Source organism: Penicillium soppii (assembly GCF_028829465.1).
Source record: "Penicillium soppii strain IBT 18220 chromosome Unknown utg000006l, whole genome shotgun sequence".
NCBI classification, from domain to species: Eukaryota; Fungi; Ascomycota; class Eurotiomycetes; order Eurotiales; family Aspergillaceae; genus Penicillium; species Penicillium soppii.
The window spans coordinates 3600413-3627936 of NW_026643236.1; the positions used below are offsets into that span (position 1 = coordinate 3600413).

The window sequence follows — 27524 nt, forward strand, 5'->3', positions numbered from 1 at the left end:
CTCAGCTCATTTAGTCTTCATTATGATAGACCTGATCTCAGAATATCTTTATTCGGCCTTAGTCACAGTTTGCTCCCCGTCTACCGGCGACGGTGCGTCGTTTGCCCCATACTTGGCAGCTTCAGAGCTCACGGACGACTCGACAATTCTGTTCGAATCAACAAGCTGGTGATCTAGCTGGGTCTTTTCTTCATCAGTGGCATCTGTGAGGTGAACAGCCACTTCCTCGCCAAAATTCTGTGCAATTTCCTCCAGGGTAAGACGAGCGGTTTCCGGGAAGAAAAAGTAGATAACTGCGATTTGGTAAGCTGGTTGTTGCTTTGAGCTTCAAAAGGGCACTTTGTGGATCTCTTCTTACCTGGAATGAAGAATGCAGACCAGCAAATAATCACTAGGTAGTATTTCCAACCAACGTTTCCGAAGCCCATGGGGGCGGTTTGCAAAAGGATGAGAGTTGCTAAAAAATATTAGATTGATGCTTCAAACAAAGCATTACATAGTAAGCTCACCAGCAAATTGACCGAAGAGAGAGAATCCCATGCCAATCGGACGAATCTCTGTTGGGAAAATTTCCGACACATAGAGATACATGGTAGTATCACAAAATGTACTGCGACAGTGTCAGCTCATAAAACTTGTTCAACGCAAACTTGTAGGGGCCAACTCACCCTTGGAAGGCCAGATACAGGTATATAAAGAAAATTCCAAATCCGTTTCCGACCTTGTTGGTAGTACCGGAGTATTGGGCGGTCATAGCAGCCAGGCAGGATGTAGTGACAACGATGCCCACGAAGCCAGTCATGTACATGCCACGCCGAGAGTTGACCTTGTCGTGAAGCCAGGCTCCCAAAGGATTGTATATCACGCCTGAGCAGCGTTAGTTAAGGCCAATCATAGATCCAGTGCAATTGTACTCACCGGCGGTAGTCAGCCAGACAGCACTGAGGAGCAGAGGCATACTGCCCTCCATGCCCAAGTTTGTGTACAAAAGAACCGCATAATTGTTCTAGTCGACCATCAGCGTCTTGTGTAGCTAAAAGAAGGGAATTGCAAACTTACGATAATAAGAGGTCCACCAAATTCAGCGCCCCACTGAGTGAGGAATCCGAGGACCATTCGCTTTCGGTATGTCTTCTTTTTGAATACTGCCTTCCATACACTACCATAAGTGGCCAGCTTTTCAGCTTCAAGTCTAATCTGCTCCTTGGTCTGGAAGAACTCCTCCTTGGCAGCCAGGTTGTTGGGATCGTCCGGTGATTCGCGGAGTCGTTCAAGGACGTACTGAGCCTCGTCAAACTTACCCTTTGTAATCAACCAGCGAGGCGAGCGCGGGAGCCAAGGAGATCCCAGAAGTAGCACCAAAGCGGGCAAGCATTGGAGAGCCAAGGGAAATCTCCAGCCAAATTCGGGTAGAGGACCTGTTGCATAGTAGCAAGCGAACCCGACCCATCCTGCAAGCATATATCCAAAGACCAAGAAAATCGCGTGGTGACCGACAAGCCAGCCGCGGCGCAAGGCGCTCGACATCTCAGACAGATACATAGGACACACGGTTACTAGGATGCCGATTCCGAGACCGCAGATAAAGCGCCCGGCTTGGAACATGCTAAAATTTGTTAATTTATGCTTATGTCAATCAGACAGGTGACCTACGCCAGGGAATTGGAACCCGCCTGAAGGGCTCCGCCAAATAGCGCAAAGAAGGCACCGAACTGAATGTTCGCCTTTCGACCAAAGAAATCACACGACCACATTATAAAGATTGTGCCAACAGCACCACCAGCACTGAAGACACCGTTGGCTGTTGAAATCGCGGGGGTGGTGATGGTGGCATATCCTGCCTCGCCATCGGCTGGGAGGTTGAAGTAGGCGTACCACCCCGGCTGGCCGATCGTACTAGAAATAATGGAGGAACAATATCCATAGGTCTAGTTGTAGGTTAGAACGAGTAAATGTCACAATTACAGGGAAACAAGAAAGCTCACCATAGACCCAATGGCCACAAAAATAATGACCAGCCTGTTATAGGTACTGGTCTGCGACCCGAATCTACCCATGTCTAGTTTTGAGTTCTGTTGCTTCCACAATTAAGCTCAAAATATGTATGATAAAGGTAAAAGAAAAGGATGCCAGCATCAGTTCGACACTGCAGCTTCAGACCACCGGGAGAAATTTTGAATTCTTTGTAGCTGAGAGAAACAAGGGGGGTCTACTCGTCCCACGCGCTGTGGAGTTGGTCCACCAACGTGCATTAAGTTTGCGACGAGAGCATACAGTAATTAACAAGACATGACTAGCCGATCACGGCAAAGAACAGAATTGCTAAGGCTGGATCTCAGGCTATAATTGCACATTCCTTGTGTACATTTCACTATGGTAATAATACAACATTGTACGGCGCTGAGAAGACCGAGAAACTTACGATATAATGATCTGCAGGTCGGCCGAATTAGATACCAAAGGTGCTGCAGCTACAAAAATCTATTATGCCGAGTCAGTCCGAGATTGTTAAGCGCAGAAATTACCCCCCCCGCTTGCAGATTCGCAGCATGTGAGTTCGTCATAACTCTATATGAAAATACTATTTAGTAAGATACGATAACCCTCATACTCATACTCGACCGTTTTGAGAAACGAACAAAATGTCTCAATCTCCATTTGACACTCCGTTTGACGATCTTCCAAATCCCAAGCAGGTATGGCTGGGAAAACCCGGAAGTTACGAAGAGGGTTTGGGGAAACTAGCTATTCTTACCCCTGAAGTTGTCGCTGCGGCATCTGCTAGTGAGATCAAATGTGGCCGTCGCGTAACAATGGGATGGGAAATGACAAAGCTCGATTATCCCAACCTCAATCGTCAGCCGTGTCATCATAAGATTATACCGCTTCTAGGAGGTATAGCATTTGATGATGTCTATACTATGAATCCACGTAAGTTAACAAAGTTGTTGACTTTCTGCTCTCGTCCAAATAATTGCTAACATTCAAACAGAGCAAAGCAGCCAATGGGATGGTCTTCGTCATTTTTCTCAGACTGTACCTGGTCAATCTGAGCGTGTGTTCTACGGTGGAACGACAGCTGAAGAGATCAATGATCGCCAAAATGACCGGATTGGTCTCCAGCACTGGGCCAAAGAAGGAATTGCAGGTAATCATAATTATTGCTCGTATAATACCTTCCTTCAATAATCATTAACGAAATTCAATAGGACGTGGAATTTTGATTGATTACGCAACGTGGGCCGAGAAAAAAGGAATCAAATATACTACATTCTCAACCCATCAAGTGCGGTTTGCCGACATCCTAGAGATTGCTAAGGAGAACAACATCATTTTCAAAAAAGGTGATATCCTTTTCGTCCGCGTGGGCGTGACTAAGGAGTGGGATACGTCCATGACGGATGCCCAGAAACAAGCTTATTCGGACAACTCCAGTCCAGAACACGCTGGAGTAGAGGCTACCACAGAAGTCCTCCGCTGGCTGTGGGATACCGGATTTGCCGCAATCGCCAGTGACGCTATCAGTTGGGAGGTGAGAACCCCCAAATGAGTCGCTGAGATTTCTCGGCATGTGATAGTCTATCAGAGAGAAAAGACAGCTGACATCTCCGCAGGTTTACCCACCTCAATCTCCTGACATCTTTCTCCACGAGTATGTGCTTGCCGGATGGGGAATGCCAATCGGTAAGTTGCCGGAACATTGCTTTTGTTTTTCGAAATCTCAACTGAGAATACACAGGGGAACTATTCGACCTCGAGGCACTGGCGCGCACATGCCAGGAACTCCAACGGTGGAGCTTCTTCGTGGCATCCGTGCCTTTGAACATGCCTGGTGGAGTCTCTTCGCCTCCGAACGTGATGGCAATTTTCTAAATCAATGCTACCTAATCTTTGATACATCAAATAAAGCGTATAATAGACTACAACGTACTTTGGCACCGGAATCCTTCCGTCCCATCTACGCCTGTTTCATCGGGTGGTTCCGCTTGGTTCAAATTCCTTGAAAGGTGATATTAACCCCACTAGCCTACAGTACTTACTGCATTTGTACTTTTGCAAAATTCACGGCAACTCAAGGACGAACAGATGTCATAGTTAAATTTGTATGTGGGCGTAATGTGGGCCAAAGGCCCGGAGCGAACGGGGCGGGAGCAGATTCCGCTTTGTGTGGCGCTGAAGAAAGCCGTCCTGTCTGACATGCACTATGAATAATGATATGCGGTGTCATTACCCAGCATAGACAACAATCCTTTCACCTAGTGGATAATGTCTCGTACTTTGGCTTCGCCTCGGTGTTCCTTCTGGACTGTTCAACTTGACTGGGTCTCCACTTAAAATTAAGACTGAATCCTTCGACCCGCAGCTATTTTACAGCCGAATTTCATTCATCAATTATGATTCCCATAAATGCCTCCGTGGGTCAGTGAAATTATACTCTGAGCAATCGAGTGGTAGACGGGACCGTTGGACCCACATGCCGTTATACATATCAAATTTAAGGGTTTAAGGGAATCATATGATAACATACGTTGTACGCCAATACAAAGAATTCCAGAATGCAATATCAAAAGCTGTAGACTATTGTAGTGCCATGAAACATCAGTACTAACAATTGAATTGGCCTTGCCCTCAAAGGCGACTTCACTTGACCTGATGTGTGTAATCAAATAACTCTCCTGGAAATCTAGTGCCTCGAGCATACCGGAGCTAAGCAGCTACATCCATATGTATTTCTACAATATTGCAATGTAAATAATACAAAAAATTCCTGCACCGTAATTTATACTTCACCCCACTAACTAGATGCTGGGGGCCACCTTGTATCCATGCATTGTAGACTGCATGAACAACCTTGCAAGTACATTGTATCTACGGAGTAGACAAGCAGATCAACTCATACATCAGAAAATGATTGGCAAACAATAAAGGATTTAATGAACGCATTTCGCCCGCATATTCCCTCATCCATTTATGCTCCAACATCCGACAGTCCGCTACTGATTACTAGTAGCATCAAACAAAGTCCTTTTTGACTATTAATGTTTCTTTTTGTTTCAGGGGAGCCGATCGTGGGTAACCAAAGATCTGGATTACATTGTGCAAGTCGTGAAATTATGTCAGAAAAGCAAAGCCAAACCTAATTTGTGGTTCTTCGATTCGCTAATGTCTTAGCTGAAGGATCCATTGCATTATTGTTTAAAGACGACTGTCCTACGGCAGCTGACTTCTTTCTCATTCCAGCCCTATAGTCCCGCCATGCATCCCCTTACGTCGCTGCTATCAGAAAGAAGCCCTGGGGATGTGGACATTGATCGAAGTATTCAAACCTGGAACTTCGTATGTCAGTCATTATGCATCATTGGAATGGCTGTCTTCTTTGGCCTACGGCTTTATACTCGAATTTCCATCTTGAGTGGATTCGGCAAAGAAGATTGTGAGTTATTTTCTCAAGTACAACCAAATGAATGCTTACAATATGTGAAGTGGCATGTTTGATAGCAACGGTATGAAGACAACATGAAAGTGCGGGAAAGTGGACTGACTAAAGTTTTGAATAGTTTCTTGGGATCTGCTACTCTATTATCGCTATAATTAGTATGTGCTAATGGCCCCTTCTCGTGGGTTTGACCTAACCAAACGCCAGTGGGACATTATGGAGGAGGTTTACATTGGTCAGACGTGTCCGATGAGAACAAGATACCATTCCAAAAAGTAAGTTAGACAATCCCACGATGACGAAATTGTCTAATTTCCTAGACTGTCTACGTGACGATGGTCATGTACGGCCCAACAGCCTACCTCACAAAAGTCTGCCTTCTCTGGATCGTGATGCGAGTTTTCAGTCCGTTCCGAAAATGCGTTATTTTTATCAGGATATTTATGGGGATCATGCTGGCCTACTACATCCCTGCTGTTATTGTCAAAATTCGAATCTGCAGCCCCATCGCTAGATTCTGGGATCAGAAAATTGATGGCACATGTCTAGATGAGAGTTCGATCATTATGGCCGATGCCGTCGTCAGTGTGGTCAGCGATATGATCGTTCTTCTCTTACCCCTCCCGTTAACTTTGACTCTGCAAATGAACACAAGAAGGAAGATGCGAGTCATGTGTATCTTGGGCGCGGGCGGCTTAGCTGTTGCGGCAAGTATCATTCGTTTGGCATTGATTGTTGTTACTGGACAGTCGAAGGATGTTTCTCTTGCTTTCATGAGAATCAACATGCTAGGGTACGTTCTCCCAAGACAATAACATTGACTCGGCAGCCAAGCTAACTGGATCTCCTCTTTTAGTAATGCGGAGGTCTCTATCGGCGTCATCTGCACTTGTCTCCCTGCACTTTCGGCACTCCTCATCCGCATGTACAAAGAGTATTCCAGCAACAAAGCAACCTATGAATCCGATTACAAACTGGGCAGCATGCGGAATCATGCAGGAATGGATCGAAGCAAAAATCAAATGAGTGTGAGAAAGATGGATGAGGACGAGGACGTACTCATGTACAATGCACAAGGAGACCCTAAAGTTGAAACAGTCATCCATGGTGACAGCGAGGGACGAGGGGAATCCCCGAGGATGAAATTTGGTGGTATCGGGGTCACGAAGACGGTTGACGTTTCAACTTCTGTGGTGAAAGCCGGTAACTAGTGGCAAGGCGACAATTTCTAGAACGGTGTGAGGGTTATAAAACAGGTCTTAACCTCTGAAGACAAGGCTTCAGAAACCTTGGTAATTCCAACCCTTTTTCATGTTGTACATAATTTCATTATATATAGATTTCTTCTGGGGTAATAGTTTCAAGACACAGCTCCAGATTGGCAGTTTCGAGGCTATTCGAAATTCTCTGGGATATCCTAAAATTAACTCTATTAGCTCAAATTCACTAAATTGTTTGTTTATATCACTGTATGGCCAGAAATGAATAAGATCCGAATCCCTTGTAATACTGTAGATACCTAGACATATTGTTATTCCCCCCTGGGACCTGATGCACCGATACCTATAGACCTGGTACGATCTAAGATCTTGGCCGGTTGAAACCTAGATCATAAGTACAAGAATAACAACTATAACTATAGAAATTCAGGTACGTGGGTTATATCGAGCTATAGTTTGCCGACGATCAGAAATGCAGATTTATCTCTATGCCTCTCCTCGACATTCTGCCTAGTGATAGATACACAAGTGATACATTATCTTCATCAGTTCGTGCGCAAAATCGGTTGCCGATTAATTTTCGGATCGGGTCCAATATAAAGTTTCTGCAAACATCCCTAGCGCACTTGTGTTGGCGCACGGGCGAGGCAAAATTCTGATTGCGTTTAGGGTTTGCGAATCAAACAGTGCTCATTTACTCAGTAGACTGGGAGTTAAAGAGTTATATAGGCACTAAAGAGTTATATAGGCACTAAAGAGTTATATAGGCAATTGATCAACATGCCGATAGCGCAATAAACCGTGGTCTCGTCTAACTTTTCCCTTTTTCTCAAGCCAAGTCCAACTAATTGATTCATCCATGGGACGACTTCCCGCGTAAAGCCAAGCCCCCTCTGTGGGAGGATCAAGCGCAAGAAAATTAAGCTTGTCGGCCTCTTAGCTCATTCAGCCATTGGTTTACCGACTTGGGCGCTTGGGCGCTTGGACGCCGCATTCTAACAATGTGCGTTACGCTGACTCTGCCTCGTTGTCACCGTTGCTGTCATTTTCCATGTGTTTCTATTATTATGACATTGCACCCAATCCGGAATCTGATGGCTGTAATACAGGCTTGGCCAATTGGGAAACTGCACAGAGCAAAAGATAATATTGACCAATCTGACAGAAAATGTGGAAGCCACACTATGTGTACCTCTTTTCGCATATTATTGTAGGCGGGGTGCCGAGCTCGTGTCCTAGCTCCTTCTTTCAATATTCATCTCTTTTCTTCCTCTAGATCGCTGCTGGTCATCAACAGTAATATCACCCTTTGTGTGCTGTGACTTTGATCATTGAAGAATTTCTCTGAAGTTAGCATGCTTGCGATCTGCTTTCACATGATGATCCGCCTACGTGACTGAAAAAACAGAGTAAAAAGTCGGATTTACTCAGGCACTATCAACAACTCTATATCAGAACCCTAATTTGGGAATGCCTCACTCGCGGCTACTGTTGGAGTCACTATCATCATGGTTGGCGTGCCCAAAAGCAAAGGATGTCAGACATGCATCCAACGGCGGGTAAAGGTGGGACTTGTTCTCTATCATCATTACTAATTGGAATAAATTACTGATCATGTAGCACCGTGAAGTGTGATCTCACACAGCCAGAGTGTTCCCAATGTCAACGATACGGCACCGATTGCCCCGGATACGTCAGGTCCCGCAAGTTCATGGACGAAGGACCACAACTACGAGCTCGATTTACGAAAGAAAAACAAGAGAAAAAGCCAGAGTCTATTGACGAATGTATCGAGCCATCGCTCGTAACAAAATCAGTTGGCAAGCAGCAGCCTGTCATCTTCGGCGACTTCGTCATGGCGGCTTTCACACGATGGTTTGGACTGAACAAATACCGAGTGCATGTGCCCTGGACAGGATACATCGCACAACACGGCGGTAAAAGTCCCGCATTTGATGCAGCAATATACAGCATGAACCTGGTTTTCATGGGCCATACCCATGTCGACGATAAGCTGCAACGCTCTAGTCGTGAGATGTACAGTAAAGCGCTGCATTTATTTGGCGACATGATTCGAAACGAGGCTTCCATGAAGTCCCGGGAAAGCGTAAGCATCACAATCGTGCTCAGTTTGTTTGAGGCCTACTCTCGCACCAACCCGGACTCTTGGGCCCGGCATGCTAGTGGTACGGCAGTGCTCATGGCTCATCGAGGTCCAATTGCTCACCTTACGGGCTTTGACCGCTGCCTATACCTTTCGTTCAGGAGCTTTATTGTCGCGGAAGCTTTTGTCAATGACAAAAAGTGTATATTTGAGCAATCTGAATGGCAAGCTCACATTCATCAGGTCCGGAGAGAAGACATGACCGATCAGCGAGTTGACGGCCCTATTGCGTTATTCATCGACTTGCAGGATAGTATCTTCATCGAAGTCGTCAAGATCCCAGGAATGCTTTTCAAGGCTCGTCGGCTACACCGAGCAGCCGAACCAGAAAAGACAGCAAAGCAGCTCTTAGGACAAGTTCTGCATTGTAGCCAGACAATCAATACACTCTCAGCTCATCTCCGGCTAGCCGCTGCAGTGCAGAAGTACCAGTGGTACACGCCAGAGAGCAAAGAAGGCGTTGAACCTAACGACAAGGCTGGATTCATTGGGCCCATCCCCTCTACATTTCCCCAAGAGTTCGCGAACAGTGTCCTTCGTGGATCCGATATCTGTCTATTTCTTCTCGGTCTTCTGCAAGATTATCTTCAAGCATATGAAGTTGATTATAGCTCCACCATCGAAGACCAAACGATCTCTGTGGACCCCCTGCCTTTCCGAATTGTCTCCAAGCTTCGCAGTGGTTCAGGAAACACCTCGCGTGCATCTACAGCAATAAAAAACGCGCATGTAGACTTGCCGTCCCCGGACAAATGGCTAGATCTCGTTGCGGCATCCATGGGACTAGAAGCATTCGACATCGTCACTTGCCCTGTTCAAACCCACTGCGTGGAGAGCTTGCCAATAAACAATCTAATGATACATGATACCCTTTTGTGAATTGAGATTCCAATAACTCTGACTATGTTATCATGCAAGAGTCATTATGTAAACGGGTTGTGCAACAAACCCATTGAACCTTGAACATTATCTAGTAGATGCAGATGTCCATGCAAAAACTCAGCCCTGGAGGCCGAATGCTTGTGTATACATATGTACCTACATGGTATTTCTTTTGCCCAGGTTCGTAGTACCATCTGGTGCAAGAGATAATATCCAGCCATAGAGAACTAGTTTTTCTTTCTTTTTTACTCTTTGCGACCTCAGATTTACTTATAGTTGCAAGGCTTCCATGAGCTTAGTTAAATTTTACATCTTGATGAAATATGTTACTACTGCTTTGTCGATACTCTTTCGAAACGCACTTTCGATCGCGGATTAATTTTGCCCTATCGTGGATAATAAAACCAAGAAAGAAGCTGCTATTCTGCGTTCAGGAAGCTTGAAATGTTTCTTCGATGTTTATAATGTAGATATGCAAGACACATGGGGTTTCTTGTCAAAAGACCGAATAACAAGACTCCATAAATTCAAAAAATCAACCCGCTAAACTCCTTATGTGAGAAACACTCGCTCAGTGGTATAGATAGAAAGAGACGGGCGATATGCTGAATGGAAAAGATATGTTTCACCCATCCCAGGAATCAAGAGATCTTTCCGATCCTCTTCCTCCCAACATCGATCTTAGATTTCAGTCTAGACATTCAGTTAGCAAGGTCCCACCAATGAAAGGATATAGACGAACATATCGGTTTCCTCATCCGCCAACTTCAGCAGGTCATTCTGCACCTCGAGCTCCTCGTTAATCCGCGTGCCCAACTCCCTCTGTCGAATAATGATTTTCATCAACTCATCCACATTCTGATCCTGGCTTTCCATCATCTGCCTCTGCAACTGAAGCACGCCATCGTTGTCAAGCTCACGCGTCCGCTCCGTTTCTTTGCCGAGGACTCTGCCCGTCCGAGCCGGCGTCCTGCGCCCACCGCTTGCGCCATCTCCAGCCGCATTCCCGGCGCTCATCAGCGCTTCTTTATCCTGAATAGATGCTACGGCGTGGTCGAGTCGACTCTTTGTTGCCATGGCGTGAAGGAGGTCTTCTAGGCCGTCTTTCTCCTTGCGCGCGTTGATGAGAAGGTCTTTCCGTCGGCGGATCTCGCCTCCGCCCAGGGTGGATGTTGCCTGTGACCCGGAGCTGTGGTCACCGCGTCCTAGATTCTTCAGTCCTTCGTCTAGAGTGGTGATCATTGTCCCGGCACGGACAAGGCAGCCTTTCGCTTGTGCGGAACTTTCATGCTGTTTCTGTGGCGTTGTCTCCTGGTCTCGGCGAGAGAGTTGTAGTCGGGCATCATGGAGATAATTCTTCATGTCGCGGTAGTAATCTAGCCATAGCGTCGGGTCTGTGATTGGTGCATTTGTCGATGCTGGGTCTGTGATAGCTGCGTGGAGACGAGTGGAGGTGTTTGTTGATCCGTTGCCGGTCGATGCGACTGCGGTTGGGAGGTTGAGGAAAGCACGCCACGCGGGAGAGGTACGCCAACGGCCATCGTCAGATTCATTGATCGCCCGGAGGTACTGCTCTAGACCCTGACGGCGGTCTTCCCGCAACCGATCATTCGAGACAGTCTTCACGAACCATGTTTTCGAAGGTAATGGAGCTGGCGGCGGGGCGTTTGTTTGGGAGATGAGGGTCTTGTGGAAGGTTGAGAAGTCCGAGTAGCGTTTGGGGACCGTGAAGGAGCGGAGAGGAAGGCGGAGGGTGATGTGGTAAACGGTGTGCGGAGGGGAAGTCTGTGAAAGGGTAGTAGATGGAATCGTTATCTCAACGGTTGGTGCCATAATTAATATTTAAAATGCAAGATCATTCTTTGAGAGTTGGGGAATTAAAGGATGCAAAGCGGCGGCTGAGGTGACAGCTCCGCATGACGCACAAAGCTTAGACCAGGTCTAAGGCACCCGACCTTGTTTGATGGCCTTTTGCTCTACAGATGTACACGAAGACAGCGTTGGCACGTTATAGATAACACGAAATTAATGATATGTGCAGATGTAACATTGGGTATCTCATACAATTTGATGCAAATTCAATCCATCTAAACCCAGACCTCACGTGCCTCTAGCAGATCTCGTTGGCCATAGAACTCACCCACTACAGTGATGATCATGTCCAACAGGGCGCGGGTTTGCTTCACCAAAGATTCTTCATCAGAACTGGTTTGAGTCTCAACAGGTTCATCGTTGCCCAACAAGCGGGCTTGCAAGCGTGCCTTGGCCGCCTCTAACTCGGCCTGTTCCGCGGGTGCATCGAATATGTTGGATTCTCGTGCTTCGGCGGACTCCGGCACTTCTTCTTGCTTCGTCTCTTGCTCATCATTAACTGGAGGGTCCTGCCGAGTATTGTCTTCAGCCTCTGGACTTGAAACTGACGACGCGGCCTCCTGAGCTCGATAGCTCTCTGTCTCCTGTACTTTGGACAAGATTGTCGTAGCTCGTTTCCCTAGATTTCGAATGACTCCAACCTCCTCAGTTGCCAGTTCTCCGACTTCACGGCACTTCCCCAACAAGGCCCAGGCCCAGACACCAACGCGCCGTACACGCTCGATGTCTTCACTTCGCACGACATCGGACACCATTCTGGCCAGTATTTCAAGTACTCTCAGCACACTTTCCATGTCCATGCATGCTACTTGAACCATGTGCGGGTCGACTGCCTGCAGAAGCCGACGCCACTCTTTGTGCGCGGACCCGGCATTTCGAGGTAAGCTAATTGGGTGAAGGTCGTCGAGGGCACTGATGGCGTCGGCAGGTGGAGTGCATCGAAGGGTCGATCTCAAGAGGAGAAAGCGATGGCGCAGAATGTTATAGTAGGAGTTTTGTGCATCGGGGTAACGTTCTTCGAGACTCGAGGGGGAGAGCGCATCCTTGTTTGTGTTTTTGTCCGTCGCGGGAGCGACGTAGGCGGCCTCATCTGCGAAGAAACCAACCGCCAGGGGTTGCTTCACTGATACCGATGGGTCTGAATCATGTTGGATTTTTGATTTCGAGTCCGGGAAACCTGAAGTTTGAGCAGGCGCGACGAACAGTGTGGGTAGCGAATTTGCTTCCGAACTATCAGGCAAAAATCAGTTTAAGCTCGAAACACGACGGAGGGGAGCTGGGAGACTCGGAATTTAGCAAGCGAAAAGAAGGCTTTATCCCACACTAGAACTTACCGAACCATTCGCAGATACTCTAAGCCATCATCCGCCGGGCCGTAAAAGAGTTCATCTTCGCCATCACTCAAGCCCGGGAATGCGCCCCTCTGACCGTAGATAAAATTTTGTTGGGGTTGCTCATAGGGTACTGGTGAAGAATGCTCACTTTCATCGTCATAAGATATCCGGGGGCGTTTAGAAGACGAGGCCGACATAGTGGCCTTCCTCTTGTCAGGCATAGTGAGTTGTGAAGGAAATTAGGATTATTAGGAGCTTGGGCCATTGTTTCGTGGTCCTAGTATGTAGAATACGATAAGGAAATTGTTCGATAAGGGAATTAGGCCCACTGGTAATTGTTTGCACCAATTGTCTATCATTGACACGCAGTCTAGTCCATCTACGATTTCTACCTATACGTCAGGAATCCTTGGTGTTTCAGACATTACCCGCTAGACAGGCTCTTCTCCTCTCTCCTTTGCCTAGCCTTCATCCTATCCGGACAATTTTCAGTGAGGGTCCTCATCGTGTCCTTCGCCCAATCATGCTGTCAGATATCGTTCACAAATTCAATCAGATCCCAAGGAACAGATCCTACATCCTTCGATACCGGAGAACACCCAGGAACAAGGCCGAAGCTTTGAGATCCCATTGACTTTGATTTTCTCGGCAAGATATCGCTAAAAAGCCCGAGACCTAGAGACAAACCGAAGCCGCTTAACAGATAATTGAACTTAATCAAATGGCGAACCGGTCTCCAGACCGACATCTCCACCGAAGAAATAAGCCGTTAGTTCGTTCGCATCGTAACTTGTACTTTCTGTGCTGTAATACTTACTTTCGTTGTAAGCATGCAGGCCAGCAGCGTCGTAGACTACAGGTAGATTGTTATCATTTTCGTCGACGTATTATCTGACCAAAGGTCACTGTGAATGAGACGAGGTTGAATCTTGCGGCCTCCAGTTTACAGCGGGCGGTCATAAACCACTTGAGAGAATGGTAGAAAGATTCTTCCCATTTGTCATGCATGCCGAGCTGTATATTGGGTGGGGTATTGGGCCCTTATAGGTATGTACATCGAACCCGTATTCACCTTCTGACGAAATCCCCTTGGTGTGCAGCTTTGCCGGGGTTTCGATGAAAATTCGGATCTCAGGAATCTCGCCCATCATGTTTAAGAATTCAGAGAGGAAGAAGTGAATATCTGGATTTGACGCATATGCACCGTAACCTACTGGAGCAGGGACGAACTCGGGCAAAGCATTGTACAATGCTACCATGGAAGCGTGCTCCCCGAATATCATGCCCAGCCATTTTAGCTTGAGATACCTAGCAACGCGGTTAGTATCAAATGAAAGTTACGAACGTGATATTTGCTTGCCTTTAGAAAGAATCTCCTACGCGATTGGCCATCTGCCTTCTCTGCTGAGATCCTAGCGGTCTTTGTCCAGTAGCTAGTTGAATGGGGGCTGATCTTCAGTTTCAAAATGCCTGGAGGTGACTCTGATCTCATTCAGCAAAAGTTGTGACTCTGTAGAAACGCCACTGGTGAACTTACTCGCTTTGAAATTACCATCGACAGATTCAATTCGTTTTGCTTCAACTTCGGTCGACTTACCCCACTCCGTGGGTTTCATGATATTTTCCATGGCCATTATTGAGAAGAACCATATAAGGATAGAGCCTTATTAAGAGGATGATTTGATCATAATCAATAGTTGGTAGTGGCACTAGATGTTAGGGGGTCACTTTTCGGACGGGTTTAGATCCTGGTTGGGAGTGGAAGCTTGGCCAATCTTGTCAGATCAGACCAGCTCTAACTAGGGCTTTCTTACTTAATACTTGTTTTCTTTCCTTATCCCTGCCAGCCTGTGCCTAACACTTCATACATGGGTCGTGCATGGAAACCGCCATTCCCCACTTCCCGCGCGGCTTAAGAATACTTGACCTAAGTCTGGCAGAAAATTGAAATACTTGAATGAGTAAAACGAGGTATCAAAAGAGCGCGAAAAGAGATAGCTAAAGGGATAATGGTTTTCTTTAATGTGTACAAAATACTCCGTGCATTGTTTTTGATTGTGAGAAACGGTTACAGTACGCCATATGGAGCGGTGGAAAAGGCATATGTTCCGACAGCAATCCTAGAAATGATTCAATCCGACCCCTAACCACTAGGCACTTTCGTAGGAGGTCCTCTAGTTCACCAGGGATAGTTAATACCTATGGTGGACTTTGTGGCAATGCACTTCAAGCTATATATCAAGTAGGGCATTTGAAAGGCGGTGAATCATTTATCGCGAGCAGAATAGTCTACGATAAGAGATGAGCGAATCTAAACCCTCGATGTATTTTTTTCTTCATTTACGCCTTCCAAATCTTTTTGCAATGGCCTTCAATGTCCAATCAGTTATCCTGCTACATGTGTCTTACCAAGTAAAATTGGCTTGAACTCACCTACTTCGCTTCTTGTGCAGTCATTTCTTTTCCACTTTCATCCTCAACTTCTTAAAGCATCCCCCGCTCTATTATTTCATTTCCACTGTTACAAAGATGCCAAAATATATGGGTCGTTCCCAGGCTAGGACTTCCCCACGATATGTCCACATTCCTACTGAAATCCTGGTTCAAATTGCCAATTTGATTTTCGATCAGTGGACAGAAGATCTTTCTCCTGATTTTCAATCTACACTTCACAAGTTCTGTTTGGTATCTCGCCAGTGGTACTCTGCTGGCATCGGGTTCTTATACCACCGTCCTCAGCTTGCCAAAGGAAACAGTTTCGCTCTATTTACAAACACGGTATGCCCACCGATTCGTTCCAGGGGAAGGAAAGTGGATTTAGGATCATTGGTTCAAGTTTTGAACCTCTCAGGCCTGGTTCATCACAGTTCCAATAGCCTAACGGCACGGTTGCTGGGCCGAGTAAAGAAGAGTCTCAGAAAATTCGCTGCACCCAGGGTTTCTTTCTCGTATGGACAACTTTAATACCATTGTATCCAAACGTAGGCTGACTTCTCACACCAGAATCAACAGTCTTGCACCCTTATCAAAATGCAAAGAGATGACCCATCTCTCCCTCGGCCTAGTAGCTGACCCAATTACGCTTTATGATCTCAAAAAAGCCGTCGGCCATCTTGACAAACTAGAGTCGCTAGATCTACCACCCTCAATGCTCATTACCGATGACGGTTCGAGTGAAGATTGGCCCCCAAATTTAAAATGGCTCAAAGTCGGCGGGTGCTTCGATTCGCATACAGCACGGAGTTTTAGGTGGCCAACAACACTGCAAGGCCTGACTCTGATTGACTGCGAATATTTAACAACAGTCCTAGATGTGGCCTCGATGAACGAGCAACTCTGTGCCACACTTAAAGAATTGACTATTTCGCCCTATCACCGTGAATTACTTGTGAACGAACCTTTTGCTGGCGTTAAACGTTTTTCTTCATTGCGACGTCTTCGAATACCCATTGATAGTCTTTTTGGAGTCGATATAAATCCTGTGTTTGATGTGATCGATATACCTCGGTCAATGCGGGAACTTATCCTTACCTCCCCGATTGATGAAACATTTGCGGTGGTTGATATCGAACACCTCTGTAAGGCTTTAAGAGGGGAACTTTCTCAAGTTTGTGGAATCGGCATTAGCCCTGACTGTCTTGGATTCCTACCTCAAGCCTCGCGTGCCAACATTGACGGGTTGGTGTGGAACAACATCGATAATTGTCCAGAGGACGAATTGGATGCTGTTTTTGACCTGGGGCTTTATGTCCTTGACCCAGAGCAAGTTTATTAAATTTTTGTCTCTTTGTTTTGCTATAATAACCCATAGCTTTTCGCGTCTTGCTGTGTCATACAACACATCAAGACATCACTGACAATGAGTGAAATCTGAGGGAAATATTCTATTATTAGGAGCGGCAGGTAATTTATCTACAGATCCAACTCGAACATTGTTTCTCCACCCACATCAATTTGGTAAAAAGTAGGCTTTACTAAAACAAGGCGTACGGAACACCTATAGTGCGCATCGGATGTAGAATGTCTTGGCACGCTGTGGTAAACAATCTTGGCACTCCGTGCGGAAGCAATGACGTACGTACACCTCTCTAGAGCTACAACTCTCTCTTTTCCCTTCTACCACAATGAGACTACAAACTGCATGGCGGTCGCTCGGCCTTTTGCAGCGCCGGACTGCGTGCACGCACATTGGCCGTAGGGCAATTCAAACAGCCAGTTCTCGACCGATCCCAAACTTCGCGTTCGCATTTGAGTGAGTCAACAAGAAGCCGATTCAACACCCCATCTTATGATTCGATCTAATCTGTTTCTCTAGTATTGATGGCGTTCTTTTACGAGCCTCCAAACCCATCCCGGGTGCCGCCGACTCACTGGCACTGCTGAAGGATCAAGGCATCCCCTTCATTTTGCTTACCAACGGCGGCGGTAAACATGAAACTGAGCGCGTCGCAGAGATCAGCGAGAAATTACAAGTCCATTTAGATGCTACAGATATTGTACAGAGCCATTCGCCTTTTGCGGAGCTGGTCAAAGGACCAGACGAAGCGAGCGCCTTGGAGCACAAGTGTGTGCTGGTGGCTGGAGGTGATGGGGACAACTGTCGGCGCGTGGCAGAACAGTATGTTTCATGACCTTCTCTCTATTACCAAAGGGACTTTATTAAGCAAAACTCCAAGATACGGATTCAAGAACGTCGTCACGCCAGGTGATATTCTCATGGCCAATCCTGCAATCTGGCCGTTCTCCAAGAATTTTGACAATTATTACAAAACCTTTGCTCGACCACTTCCGCAACCAATCGATTTGAATGATCCATTGAAGACTTTGAAGATAGACGCCATCTTCGTGTATAATGATCCTCGGGATTGGGCCTTGGATACTCAGGTCATCATGGACCTCCTTCTTTCGTCGCAGGGTCGTATAGGCACTTTGTCTGAAAAGAACGGCCGAATTGACCTCCCCAACCACGGTTACCAGCAGGATGGCCAGCCCCATCTCTATTTCTCGAATCCAGATCTGTGGTGGGCCGCCGCTTACCCTTTGCCCCGTCTTGGGCAAGGTGGATTCCGAGAGGCACTTGAAGGAGTCTGGGCTGCGACTACCGGAGGCTCCAGCAAAGGCATTGAGTTGAAGAAGACTGTGATCGGAAAGCCTTATCAACCAACCTACGAATTTGCGGAACGTCAACTGCTTCGGAACCGGTTGAAAACATTTGGCGACTCTGCAGATTTCCCGCCCTTGGAAAGAGTTTACATGGTTGGAGATAACCCAGAATCAGATATCCGGGGCGCGAACTCCTACCGTAGTGGGTTTGGCAGTAGCTGGCACTCCATTCTTGTTCGGACCGGGGTGTACAGTGGTGGTGAACCCGCATGGACCCCCCAAACCATTGCGGACAATGTTCACAAGGGTGTTCAGTGGGCCTTGAAGAACTCAAAATGGCCTGCTGCTTGATTATCAAAAGCCTCTCTAAAACCCCCGGAGGTCAATCTAGACAGATGTACAGCATCATAGACATGGTCCAAGTTATAACTTGTTTGTCAATACAATTTAGCCCCAAGTATAAAATCATATTATAATTCGATCTCGATTATCCAGAAATTCGGTATACTGAAGTATCCTTTGTATGCAATATACGTATAGAAGGTACTTATACGTCATGTGACATCCCCTCTTAGGGTTAGGGCTTGGCAACGGCCGGCGGGGTGAGTCAATCTGCAGCTTGACTAAAGTCGATCAGCCTGCTTTGTTAAGCTTTGTAACTTTCTCGTGAAAGAATATCGTTGAGGTAGGACATAATATCTTTACTTCCGCATCCTTGCCCTCTAATTAGCCTTACAGCACCATGGCCGACTCCGAATTGCCCCACCGTCCCAAGCCCGAGGAAACTCAGGATGCTTCCGCACCCGCCGCGGAAGGCGAGACCAAGAACGCAAGCAAGAACGCCCTGAAGAAGGCTGCCAAAGACAAGGCCAAGGCAGAGAAGGCTGCGGCGCGCGCAGCGCAGGAAAAGGCGCAAGCTGCTGCCCAGGAGGCCAACGACACGGCCAAAGATTTATATGGCCCTCTCCCAGAGACTGAAGATATCGCTCCTGCCACACGATTCGCCGATCTCTCAGAGGAGCACTATGAGAAGGAAGTGACAGTTGTTGCACGTGTGGACAATGCGCGTGTCCAGAGTGCTAAGCTGGCATTCCTGATGTTGCGCCAACAGGGACAAAAGGTGCAGGCTGTTATCGCGGCCGCGGAGCCTATCTCCCGACAGATGATCAAATACACTGGTGGATTGAACGTCAACTCCATCGTCCAGGTCACCGGTATTGTGAAGAAGCCTGAGATCCCGATTTCGTCCGCGTCCATCAGCCACCTCGAAATCCACATCCGCAAGGTCTACATGATCTCCGAGGCCGCGCAGATGCTCCCAATGCAGGTCAAAGATGCCGAACGCCCACCTCCCGAGAACACTGATGAGGGTGCCCAGGTTGATGCCGACGGTGCCCCTATCGTTACCCTCAAGACCCGCCTCGACAACCGGGTCCTCGATCTGCAGACCGAGACAAGTCAGGCCATCACCTGGATCTCTAGCGGAGTTTCCCAGCTGTTTGCTGAGTACATGATCAAGAGTGGATCTCGCTGGATCTCCACACCCAAGCTGGTCGGTGCGGCCACTGAGGGTGGTAGTGGTGTCTTCGAGGTCAAGTACTTCAAGCGCAACGCTTACTTGGCCCAGAGCCCCCAGCTTTACAAGCAGATGTGTATTGCCGGTGATATGGACAATGTTTTCGAGATCGCACCCGTATTCCGTGCAGAAGACAGCAACACTCACCGTCACTTGACAGAGGTAAGACTCAAGAATGATATATATTTACTATCGCATAGCTTGGAAAATGTTGACATGATCTACAGTTCTCCGGTCTCGATTTCGAGAAGACTTTCCGTGGCCACTACCACGAGGTTCTTGAGTTCGCCGAGGACCTGTTGGTCTTCATCCTCACCCAGCTCAAGGAGCGCTACGCTCCCCAGATCGCTATTGTCCAGAAGTCCTACCCTAAGGCTGGTGACTTCAAGCTGCCCAAGGACGGCAAGGCCCTGCGTTTGAACTACATGGACGGCGTTAATTTGCTCAAGGAAGCCGGCGTCGATGTGTCAGAGTTGGAAAGCTTCGAGAACGATTTCTCCACTGCCATGGAGAAGCAGCTTGGCCAAATCATCCGCGAGAAATACGACACCGATTTCTACGTGTTGGACAAGTTCCCCATGGCCGTGCGTCCCTTCTACACCAAGGCCGACCCCAAGGACCCGCGCTTCTCCAACTCTTATGACTTCTTCATGCGTGGTGAGGAGATCATGTCTGGTGCTCAACGTATCAACGATATCAAGGAGCTGGAGGAGTCTATGCGTGCTAAGGGACTTGAACCTAACCAGGAGGGCTTTGAGGACTACCTTAACGCTTTCCGCCAGGGCTGCCCGCCCCACGCCGGTGGTGGTCTTGGTCTGAACCGCATTGTCATGTTTTTCCTTGGCCTGCCTAACGTCCGCCTGGCCTCGCTGTTCCCCCGTGACCCTCAACGTCTGCGTCCTTGATTTATACCAACCAGGAAATTGCATATCGTGACAAAAAAATATAGCCAAAATACTTTACTTTTCTTTCAAAATCTCGTACTATAAACAAGCCTGCAGGCAGCGCGTTAGTGGATAAATTAATCTCAGAGACTCCTAGCAAGTCTTATTAGTAGTTACTATCGAAACTAACCCGTTAAAAACTTCGATCGACATTATAGGCTCGGTCTAGAGCGAATCTAGCCTTAAGCTTTTAGGCGTTAGAAAAGGCATTATATTCACACATTGTGAGTAGAGATTATTGGACAACAAGGAAAAGTCTTCGGTACTTCGAGGGTCATAAAGAGATTTTCTACTACTGCATTAAAAGAGACTGAAGAAATTCGAGGTAAACATGAATATTGTATGATATCTGGGGAAAAATGTTGCATTGACAAGTTTTGAGGGGTGGACGACGCAATCTAACGAACCAAGACCACATGGAAAAAAAACACACGCTCTTGTCCCCCCAACCAGGATTAAGCACGTAACAACAAAAAGAAACCAAAGAGATTAAGACACAGAAGCGATCACAGCCGCAGCAACGCCCTCCTCTTCCGCTCGGACGGTGATCTTGGTGGTAACACCGGCCTTGCTGGAGTAGGCCATCTTGATCAGGGAGGCGACGCGGCCGCCGGAAACGGTCTTTCCGAACAGCTTGAGCGTATGTGTGCTGCTGTTGAGAGGAACATCCGTGCCCTCTAGGGGTTGCAGAGACAGGGCAGCGATCAATTGTTCTGTGGCATCTGTAGAGATTGTAAGTATTTCTGATTGAAATAGGTAGGTGAAATTCATGCATACCATTGATGCCCTTCATGTTGCTGAGCTGCAAAGTCTCGCTTTCTTCCTCGCCATTAGCACCGGTCTGTTCCCAGATGTGGTCGAAGCTTCCAGCAAAAGTGGGAATGACATAGTCGCTGCCAGTGAGCTGGAGATCCTCCACCTGGTACTCATCGTCGTAACCGCTGTCCTCCGGCTCGCCCGTTGTGGGGTCGATCTCTTTGCTAGTGAACTTTAGGCTATTTGTGAAGGAGGTAACAGGGACGCTGTTCTCGCCGGCGAGCTTCTTGAAAGCCACGTAGACGACGCCAGGCTCGTCTGTGGGGAGCTTAGGGGCGGGAATGATGAAGTCCTCTTCCAATACGTCATCCTCCTCTGGCGTGGCTACCACGGTGACGTTCTCGAGAACGGTATCAGGGAGTGTGTTCTTGATGTCATATTGCACGACAATGTGCTCCTTGAAAATGTGCTTGACGGCCGTAACAACATACTCGGTTTCGCTCTCGGAAAGTTCGACAGGAGCAGAAGACTTGAGCAAAGCACCGTACGCCTTGAGGTCGGGGTACTGCAAAAGTTGCTCGGCATACTTCTGGGTGGCAGAAGCTGTCGCAGCCTCCGCCATGCCGCCGGCGGCCTTGCCCTTCGCGGGACCAGCTGAGGGGGCCTTGAGGGTGGGGGTAGCTGAGGTGAGCTTCTTGGTTCTCTCTTCGGCCAGAGCCTGCTCGTGGGAAACGACAGGGATGGAGGCAACGTCGAAGGCAGTGGCGAAGGTTTGCTTGTCACCAGACGTCACGTACATGACGAGTTGGTGTTCAAATGTGGAGAGAGAGTACATCGAGTCTAAATGGATTAGCAAAAGTCTTTTACTGCCATGGAGAAAAGACTCACCATTCTTGATGAAAGCGCTCGCTGCCTCGTCTTCCTCGCCCATTAACCGCAGATTGAGCGCAGCACGGTCTCGCACCTCGTCATCGGTATCATCAAGACAACGGGTGAGGAGAACATGGACGCTAGATTTGACTTCAGGGTCCTTCTGGCCAACACCAAACTTGGCCAATGCAGTTACAGCAGCAGCGCGTACGATGGCGTTCTCCAGTACGACACGGTTGTAGATGTAACGAATATACTTGGTGGGATGGGTAGTCTTGGGGCCTTCCGAACCAAGCAGGTGAAGGATTCTGACTGAAAGCTTGGTGAATTCACAGTCCTCAATGAACTCACACAGGTGGGCAAGAGCTGAGGTGGTTGTGAGCATTTGGATTGTACAGAACTGGACGCGAAACTTACCATCTTCCTTGCTTTCAGGAACAAACTTGATCAAATCGAACATGCTCTCAACAACAGTGCGCTTGAATTCGTAACCGCCCTCGTCCCGTAGGATGCCGCTCAAGAAAACGAGCATACCGGCCTGCTTACTGGGGAACTTCAAGCACAAAGTGCGGATGGCCTCAACAATAGTGACCTTGAACTCATCGGTGATATCGGCCATAAATCCTGAGATTTGCTTCATCAAACGGTCAACGCTGGCCTCATTGCCGGTCTTGAGGAGTGTAGTGATGGCAAAGGTGGCGATGGAGCGGTTCGAGTTGGAGATAAGGGACTCCATATCGGGATTGCACACGTTCACAACATGTGGCTTGAACGAGGCGAAGCTGTGGAGGATACGGATAGCCGCGAACTTCGTGATGGACCGGGGGGAGGACAGGAAGAGCTGGAGAACGTGGACTGCCTGGGTTGCCTCGGCATCGGTGACATCGCGCATATCGCAAATAGCCTTAGCGGCCTCGAAGTTAACCATCTCATGCTTGTGACGGAGCCAGCCATCCAGCATCTGCATCATGGGTTTCCGGAGGCCTTGGTCCTCTTCGGCCAACTTGGCCGCTAGACGCACCAACAAAACCAAAGCAGCCGGGCTTTTAACTACACCCGCAGCGCCGTATTGCTGCACCATCTTGACCAAGGACATCCGATCGTGAGAGCGCATCTGATACAAAAGACCAATCGCATGGTACTGGGTCATGAAGTTAGAATTGGAGATGGCGTGGCTTTGGGAGCCCGAGGAGAAACCGAGGAAACCGCTTGATGACTTCGATGATGAGGCAGCTTCCTGTGTTTCGCTCTGCCATCTCCGGACAACGTCGCGCGCAATAGGAAGGAGGTGGTAGGAGGAGACCAAGGCGGCGGAGGACACAGAAGGGGTCTTGTCGACAATGGCGGTCTTGATAAGTCGCTCGATACCTTGTACTGTCGAACCCTGTTGTGATTGTCAGCAATTGCAATTACCAATGAGCCTCCAGTCGGCGACATACATCGATAATGCGGCAGAGTGCTCTGATGGCATTGGCCCGGTACAAAACATCGCTTCCCACCGCAGTGTCCTTCATTATGATACTTGTCGACATGATCACATCTTCGGCGGTACCTGCCAGCTCCTTCAAGATCAAATACACCATTTGCCGCAATGACGGGTCCTTGTTCTGGAAGAGTTTAGAGATTCCGAAGAAGAGGGTGGTGGCTTCGTCCGTGGGGAACTGTTCCCCGGTGAACACGAGGACAGCGATCTTGGTGAGTAACGTCCGACATGTTCGTGGTGAGATAGGAGAGGAATTGAACAGGCGAGCTAGAGGAATTGGGAAGTCAGTATCAAGTTCGTGAAGCGCATGGAGGCGCCAGGGGGTATTGTTGATTGCATACCATCTTGGAATACGGCGGTCCGATCAAGCTTGATCATGACCTGGTCCGCGTCTTCATCTTTCTTCACGTAGCTCATCTTGCCCAGTAGCTGGGATCGCGCCCGCAAGTACTTGTTGCTGTCTCTTTAGAAAGGTAGAGTGGATGCAATTGGGACACGGGTCGAGTACACGGAATCAGGGTAAGGCGGTGTAGGCAACTACAGCATTTGCATAGCCACCCAGGGATTGAAGACGTAACGAGAGTGAGGTAGAGAGAAAAAAAGGCGAGCAATAGAGAGAAAAAAGGTGATGAATCTCAACCCTCCAGCTCAGAACTGTCAATTGGGGACAAGTTGAAGGTGGCCTTCCGTGTGTTTGGCCCGAATCAAACACTGCAAACAGGTGGCATCATGATCGAAGGCAGCGCAGTCTTCCTCCAACTCCCCCTCACTTTCTCCATATTTTGCTGGAAAACTATTTTTAATCTGTACAGTTTCGATTCTGTAAACCCATCATGCAGGTTGAAGTCGACCCTAAGGAGGATACTGAGTGGTAAGCCCACCATCAATGCATATACCCCCGCTACCTGCAAGGTATAAACTAAATGCAGTGTGCTAACAAATGGTCTTATATAATTCAGGAACGATATCCTCCGTCAACATGGTATCATTCCAGAGAAACCCAAAGATCCAGAACCTCTTATTCAAGAGGCTCTGATCGCTGCTCAGCACAGGGCGCACGAGAACCGGCTCGAGGACAAGGACCTCGACGAGCTGGACGCACTGGAGGATGAAGAAGATGAAGAGTTCCTTGCAAGCTATCGGTGAGCTCATTCACATATTCACCATCAATCATCGAAGGGTATATTTGTTCTAACGGTCTGGTCAAATAGGGACAAGCGACTCGCCGAACTCTCCACGCTTCAAAAGACCAGCCTCTTCAATCAAGTGTACCCGCTGCAAAAGGTAGATTATGCCCGGGAGGTCACGGAGGCATCGAACAGTGCTTATGTTCTGGTCAACCTCACCTCAATGGGCGGGAATGTTGAATCGCGCGTATTGACAGAGCTCTGGAGGCAACTGGCAGCTAAATTCGGTGACATCAAGTTCTGCGAAATTCGCGCAGACATGTGTATTGAAGGATATCCGGAGAAGAACACGCCCACAATCCTGGTGTACAAGGACACCGAGATTAAGAGGCAGCTTATCACGCTGCAGCAATTGAAGGGTCCCCGGACCAAGGTCGAAGGTATACTGAAAAAGTAATGGTACAAGAAACGATATACTGACCAATATATAGACATTGAGCGTCTGCTCGTTGACCTTGGTGCTCTGAAGGAAGGTGATGTTCGTCTGAAGAAACGGGACGACGAGGACGACTACAAACAAGATGATGATTTGAACGTTGAAGATTATGATGATGACTGGGATTGATTCCCTTGCGATTGAAAAGTAATGCGAATATCACGATCACGGCATGTGTATATTATGAAAATATCCAAAACAGAATGAGCACCTTCCCCTGTTGACAGGACAAGCAAGTCATTGAAAATATAATGTGCCCAGATGAGATACCAGGTTTACCGGTCACGATCTAAATTTGGCTATCGCACAGTGAGATAAGAGGTGCTACAGAAAAACATGGTAGAAAAGCTTCGTAGGTGTTCATGATATCATGATGTCTAGACACTAGTTATATCTCCAATGACAATACGTAACTAGGCAGTCCGATCTATATAATAAAAAAAAAGCTAAAACTCGAAAGTAAGAGCAACCAAATCATATATATATCAGACTGGTGGTAGATAAGCCAGATAAAACAATCGCGATCAATCCTATTGATCCCAGTCCAGCGCCAAAATACTCCAAATCATAATCGTAGCGGCAGTATACAAAGCTCAATTTGTCAACACCACCAAAGTTCATTATATCAATTCATCACGACCCACAGCCGCACTCTCCTCAATAGCTCGACGGATCTGGCCTTCCATGAAAGCAGGACCCTGCCCATCACACTGCGCCATACCCTTAAGGCGCTCAGTCACGTCACCGATGTCAATCTGACCACGTTTGAACAGCTCATGACCTTGAATCAAATCCCATGTAGCACCAGCGTCCAATAGCTTCTCGCCGGTGACTGAGCACACAGTGACACGGTGCTGCGGGCTTCGAGGCGTGGCCGATCCATCTGGCGCAAGCGATGAATAAAAGTCCGTGGGGGAGTACTGCATTGGTCCGGTGACAGTTGGCTCAGGGGGCTCATTCATATTTCCATGTGCTCGGCTTGGGTGTTGAGATGTCGCGCGCAAAATTTCATTCTCAGTTGTGTATCTTGCCAGCTCGCGCTTTAGCCGCTCATTGTCTGCATGTAATGTATCCGATGCTTTCTCGAGGTTGTTCACTTTGTCCTCGAGGTCTCGCACATGGCGCTCTTTTCGTTCCCGGAAGGCTCGTTGGCTATATATATATGTAACAGCACACGTTAGCAGTATGTTCTACTGTGAGAACTGGATTGTCTCAAGACACGTGGGGTTGGATGTATCACATACGCAGCTCGGTTCTGAGCCTTGCGCTTGCTTTGCGCTGGCGCTGAGTCCTTTTCCTCACTACTGCTGCGTCCCAATGAGTGATCTGCGAATTGGCTTTCATCACCGTCGAATGAGATAGGGTCTGTAGGATTATTGGCGTCGTTACTTGAAACAGACTGTTTGGTGAAAGATTCTGGCGGTGAATGCGGTGGCGGGACAAAGGATGAGGAGGGGTCAAGCCGGTATGAGGGGTCAAAGCCGGGGAAGTTTTGATCGTAATTATTCTTATTTGGTTAAAACCAGGGGGTTCGAATACTATACTAGGGACAAAGAGCTCACTAGAGGGACGAATGTATCTTCTTGCGCCCGGGGCTGCTGATCAGGGGTGGGCAACCCATAGAGGGAGAATGGTTGCGATCTGGCGCCATTATAATAGGAGTAATCCATTTTTCTCGAAATTTGAATGTCCAACACAAAACCACAAGTCGGGAAGATGGAAGCGAGTGGAGGTGGAGGTGAAGAGTGAGGAGTTATATTGGATCTACCTTTTTTTTCCCTTTCAAATTCGACGTTTACACTTGGGCACCACAGACGCCCACGAGTATACTCCCTATCATTGCAACAACAACTCCGCACATACATACATACATATATGTATGTTATGGAATTAAACCACAGATGCACATACATAACGTTCAACAATCAATTTCTTCCCAACTTCTTACAGTGGAGCATTGGTCTGGTCCGTGCATGGGGAATTCAATGATCTCACTGTTCGTCTACTTTCCAAGAATCGAGGTCTAGAGACAGCCTATATCAAGGGTCCTTCTATATACATGTATAGACTGTGAAAAAAGGATTGGAGAGAGACACTGCAATAACTGTTAAGAAGGCTGGGAAGAAAGACCAATAGATTATTTTAGAACATCCGGAGCGACCGGTAGAAAGACCTACAAGCAGGCTTACAAAAACCCATTGCGGGAAGATTGAGAAAGATAAAGTGCAGAGTTGAAACTAGCTAATAGAAGAATTCACAC

General features: G+C 47.7%; 14 protein-coding genes across 14 annotated transcripts; 7 read left to right on the forward strand and 7 right to left on the reverse strand.

The window, feature by feature from the left end:
* Positions 1–48: 48 nt before the first annotated feature.
* N7529_008739 (uncharacterized protein) lies at positions 49–1605 on the reverse strand (the record flags this gene model as incomplete). The annotated part of the gene is made up of 7 exons (XM_057244266.1): positions 49–293; positions 359–457; positions 510–555; positions 580–610; positions 669–867; positions 919–1006; positions 1060–1605. 7 exons carry the CDS (start codon positions 1603–1605, stop codon positions 49–51), a joined length of 1254 nt encoding a protein of 417 aa, XP_057095804.1.
* Positions 1606–1649: 44 nt separating this feature from the next.
* On the reverse strand, positions 1650–2057 carry N7529_008740 (uncharacterized protein; the record flags this gene model as incomplete). The annotated part of the gene is made up of 2 exons (XM_057244267.1): positions 1650–1928; positions 1986–2057. 2 exons carry the CDS (start codon positions 2055–2057, stop codon positions 1650–1652), a joined length of 351 nt encoding a protein of 116 aa, XP_057095805.1.
* Positions 2058–2642: 585 nt separating this feature from the next.
* N7529_008741 (uncharacterized protein) lies at positions 2643–3873 on the forward strand (the record flags this gene model as incomplete). Its single annotated transcript, XM_057244268.1, has 5 exons — positions 2643–2931; positions 2993–3148; positions 3210–3532; positions 3615–3684; positions 3740–3873. The coding sequence occupies 5 exons, from the start codon at positions 2643–2645 to the stop codon at positions 3871–3873; spliced, it is 972 nt and encodes a 323-aa protein (XP_057095806.1).
* Positions 3874–5256: 1383 nt separating this feature from the next.
* Positions 5257–6648, forward strand: N7529_008742 (putative integral membrane protein; the record flags this gene model as incomplete). Its single annotated transcript, XM_057244269.1, has 6 exons — positions 5257–5434; positions 5485–5504; positions 5559–5595; positions 5645–5712; positions 5758–6230; positions 6294–6648. The coding sequence occupies 6 exons, from the start codon at positions 5257–5259 to the stop codon at positions 6646–6648; spliced, it is 1131 nt and encodes a 376-aa protein (XP_057095807.1).
* A 1720-nt stretch (positions 6649–8368) lies between these two features.
* Positions 8369–9700, forward strand: N7529_008743 (uncharacterized protein; the record flags this gene model as incomplete). The annotated part of the gene is made up of 1 exon (XM_057244270.1): positions 8369–9700. The coding sequence occupies one exon, from the start codon at positions 8369–8371 to the stop codon at positions 9698–9700; it is 1332 nt and encodes a 443-aa protein (XP_057095808.1).
* Positions 9701–10408: 708 nt separating this feature from the next.
* Positions 10409–11536, reverse strand: N7529_008744 (Qc-SNARE protein; the record flags this gene model as incomplete). The annotated part of the gene is made up of 1 exon (XM_057244271.1): positions 10409–11536. One exon carries the CDS (start codon positions 11534–11536, stop codon positions 10409–10411), a length of 1128 nt encoding a protein of 375 aa, XP_057095809.1.
* Positions 11537–11790: 254 nt separating this feature from the next.
* N7529_008745 (SIP1 domain-containing protein) lies at positions 11791–13130 on the reverse strand (the record flags this gene model as incomplete). Its single annotated transcript, XM_057244272.1, has 2 exons — positions 11791–12805; positions 12910–13130. 2 exons carry the CDS (start codon positions 13128–13130, stop codon positions 11791–11793), a joined length of 1236 nt encoding a protein of 411 aa, XP_057095810.1.
* A 492-nt stretch (positions 13131–13622) lies between these two features.
* Positions 13623–14543, reverse strand: N7529_008746 (uncharacterized protein; the record flags this gene model as incomplete). The annotated part of the gene is made up of 5 exons (XM_057244273.1): positions 13623–13762; positions 13806–13923; positions 13965–14207; positions 14255–14391; positions 14447–14543. 5 exons carry the CDS (start codon positions 14541–14543, stop codon positions 13623–13625), a joined length of 735 nt encoding a protein of 244 aa, XP_057095811.1.
* An 895-nt stretch (positions 14544–15438) lies between these two features.
* Positions 15439–16684, forward strand: N7529_008747 (F-box domain protein; the record flags this gene model as incomplete). Its single annotated transcript, XM_057244274.1, has 2 exons — positions 15439–15857; positions 15895–16684. The coding sequence occupies 2 exons, from the start codon at positions 15439–15441 to the stop codon at positions 16682–16684; spliced, it is 1209 nt and encodes a 402-aa protein (XP_057095812.1).
* A 349-nt stretch (positions 16685–17033) lies between these two features.
* On the forward strand, positions 17034–18363 carry N7529_008748 (putative HAD superfamily hydrolase; the record flags this gene model as incomplete). The annotated part of the gene is made up of 3 exons (XM_057244275.1): positions 17034–17161; positions 17225–17527; positions 17586–18363. 3 exons carry the CDS (start codon positions 17034–17036, stop codon positions 18361–18363), a joined length of 1209 nt encoding a protein of 402 aa, XP_057095813.1.
* Positions 18364–18754: 391 nt separating this feature from the next.
* On the forward strand, positions 18755–20493 carry dps1 (putative aspartyl-tRNA synthetase Dps1; the record flags this gene model as incomplete). Its single annotated transcript, XM_057244276.1, has 2 exons — positions 18755–19750; positions 19816–20493. The coding sequence occupies 2 exons, from the start codon at positions 18755–18757 to the stop codon at positions 20491–20493; spliced, it is 1674 nt and encodes a 557-aa protein (XP_057095814.1).
* Positions 20494–21021: 528 nt separating this feature from the next.
* Positions 21022–24058, reverse strand: N7529_008750 (coatomer subunit gamma; the record flags this gene model as incomplete). Its single annotated transcript, XM_057244277.1, has 6 exons — positions 21022–21254; positions 21310–22128; positions 22177–22524; positions 22576–23542; positions 23598–23908; positions 23983–24058. The coding sequence occupies 6 exons, from the start codon at positions 24056–24058 to the stop codon at positions 21022–21024; spliced, it is 2754 nt and encodes a 917-aa protein (XP_057095815.1).
* A 416-nt stretch (positions 24059–24474) lies between these two features.
* Positions 24475–25393, forward strand: N7529_008751 (phosducin family protein; the record flags this gene model as incomplete). Its single annotated transcript, XM_057244278.1, has 4 exons — positions 24475–24512; positions 24601–24783; positions 24853–25208; positions 25260–25393. The coding sequence occupies 4 exons, from the start codon at positions 24475–24477 to the stop codon at positions 25391–25393; spliced, it is 711 nt and encodes a 236-aa protein (XP_057095816.1).
* A 491-nt stretch (positions 25394–25884) lies between these two features.
* rsmA (putative bZIP transcription factor (Fcr3)) lies at positions 25885–26934 on the reverse strand (the record flags this gene model as incomplete). Its single annotated transcript, XM_057244279.1, has 3 exons — positions 25885–26416; positions 26509–26771; positions 26827–26934. 3 exons carry the CDS (start codon positions 26932–26934, stop codon positions 25885–25887), a joined length of 903 nt encoding a protein of 300 aa, XP_057095817.1.
* Between the last annotated feature and the right edge of the window lie 590 nt (positions 26935–27524).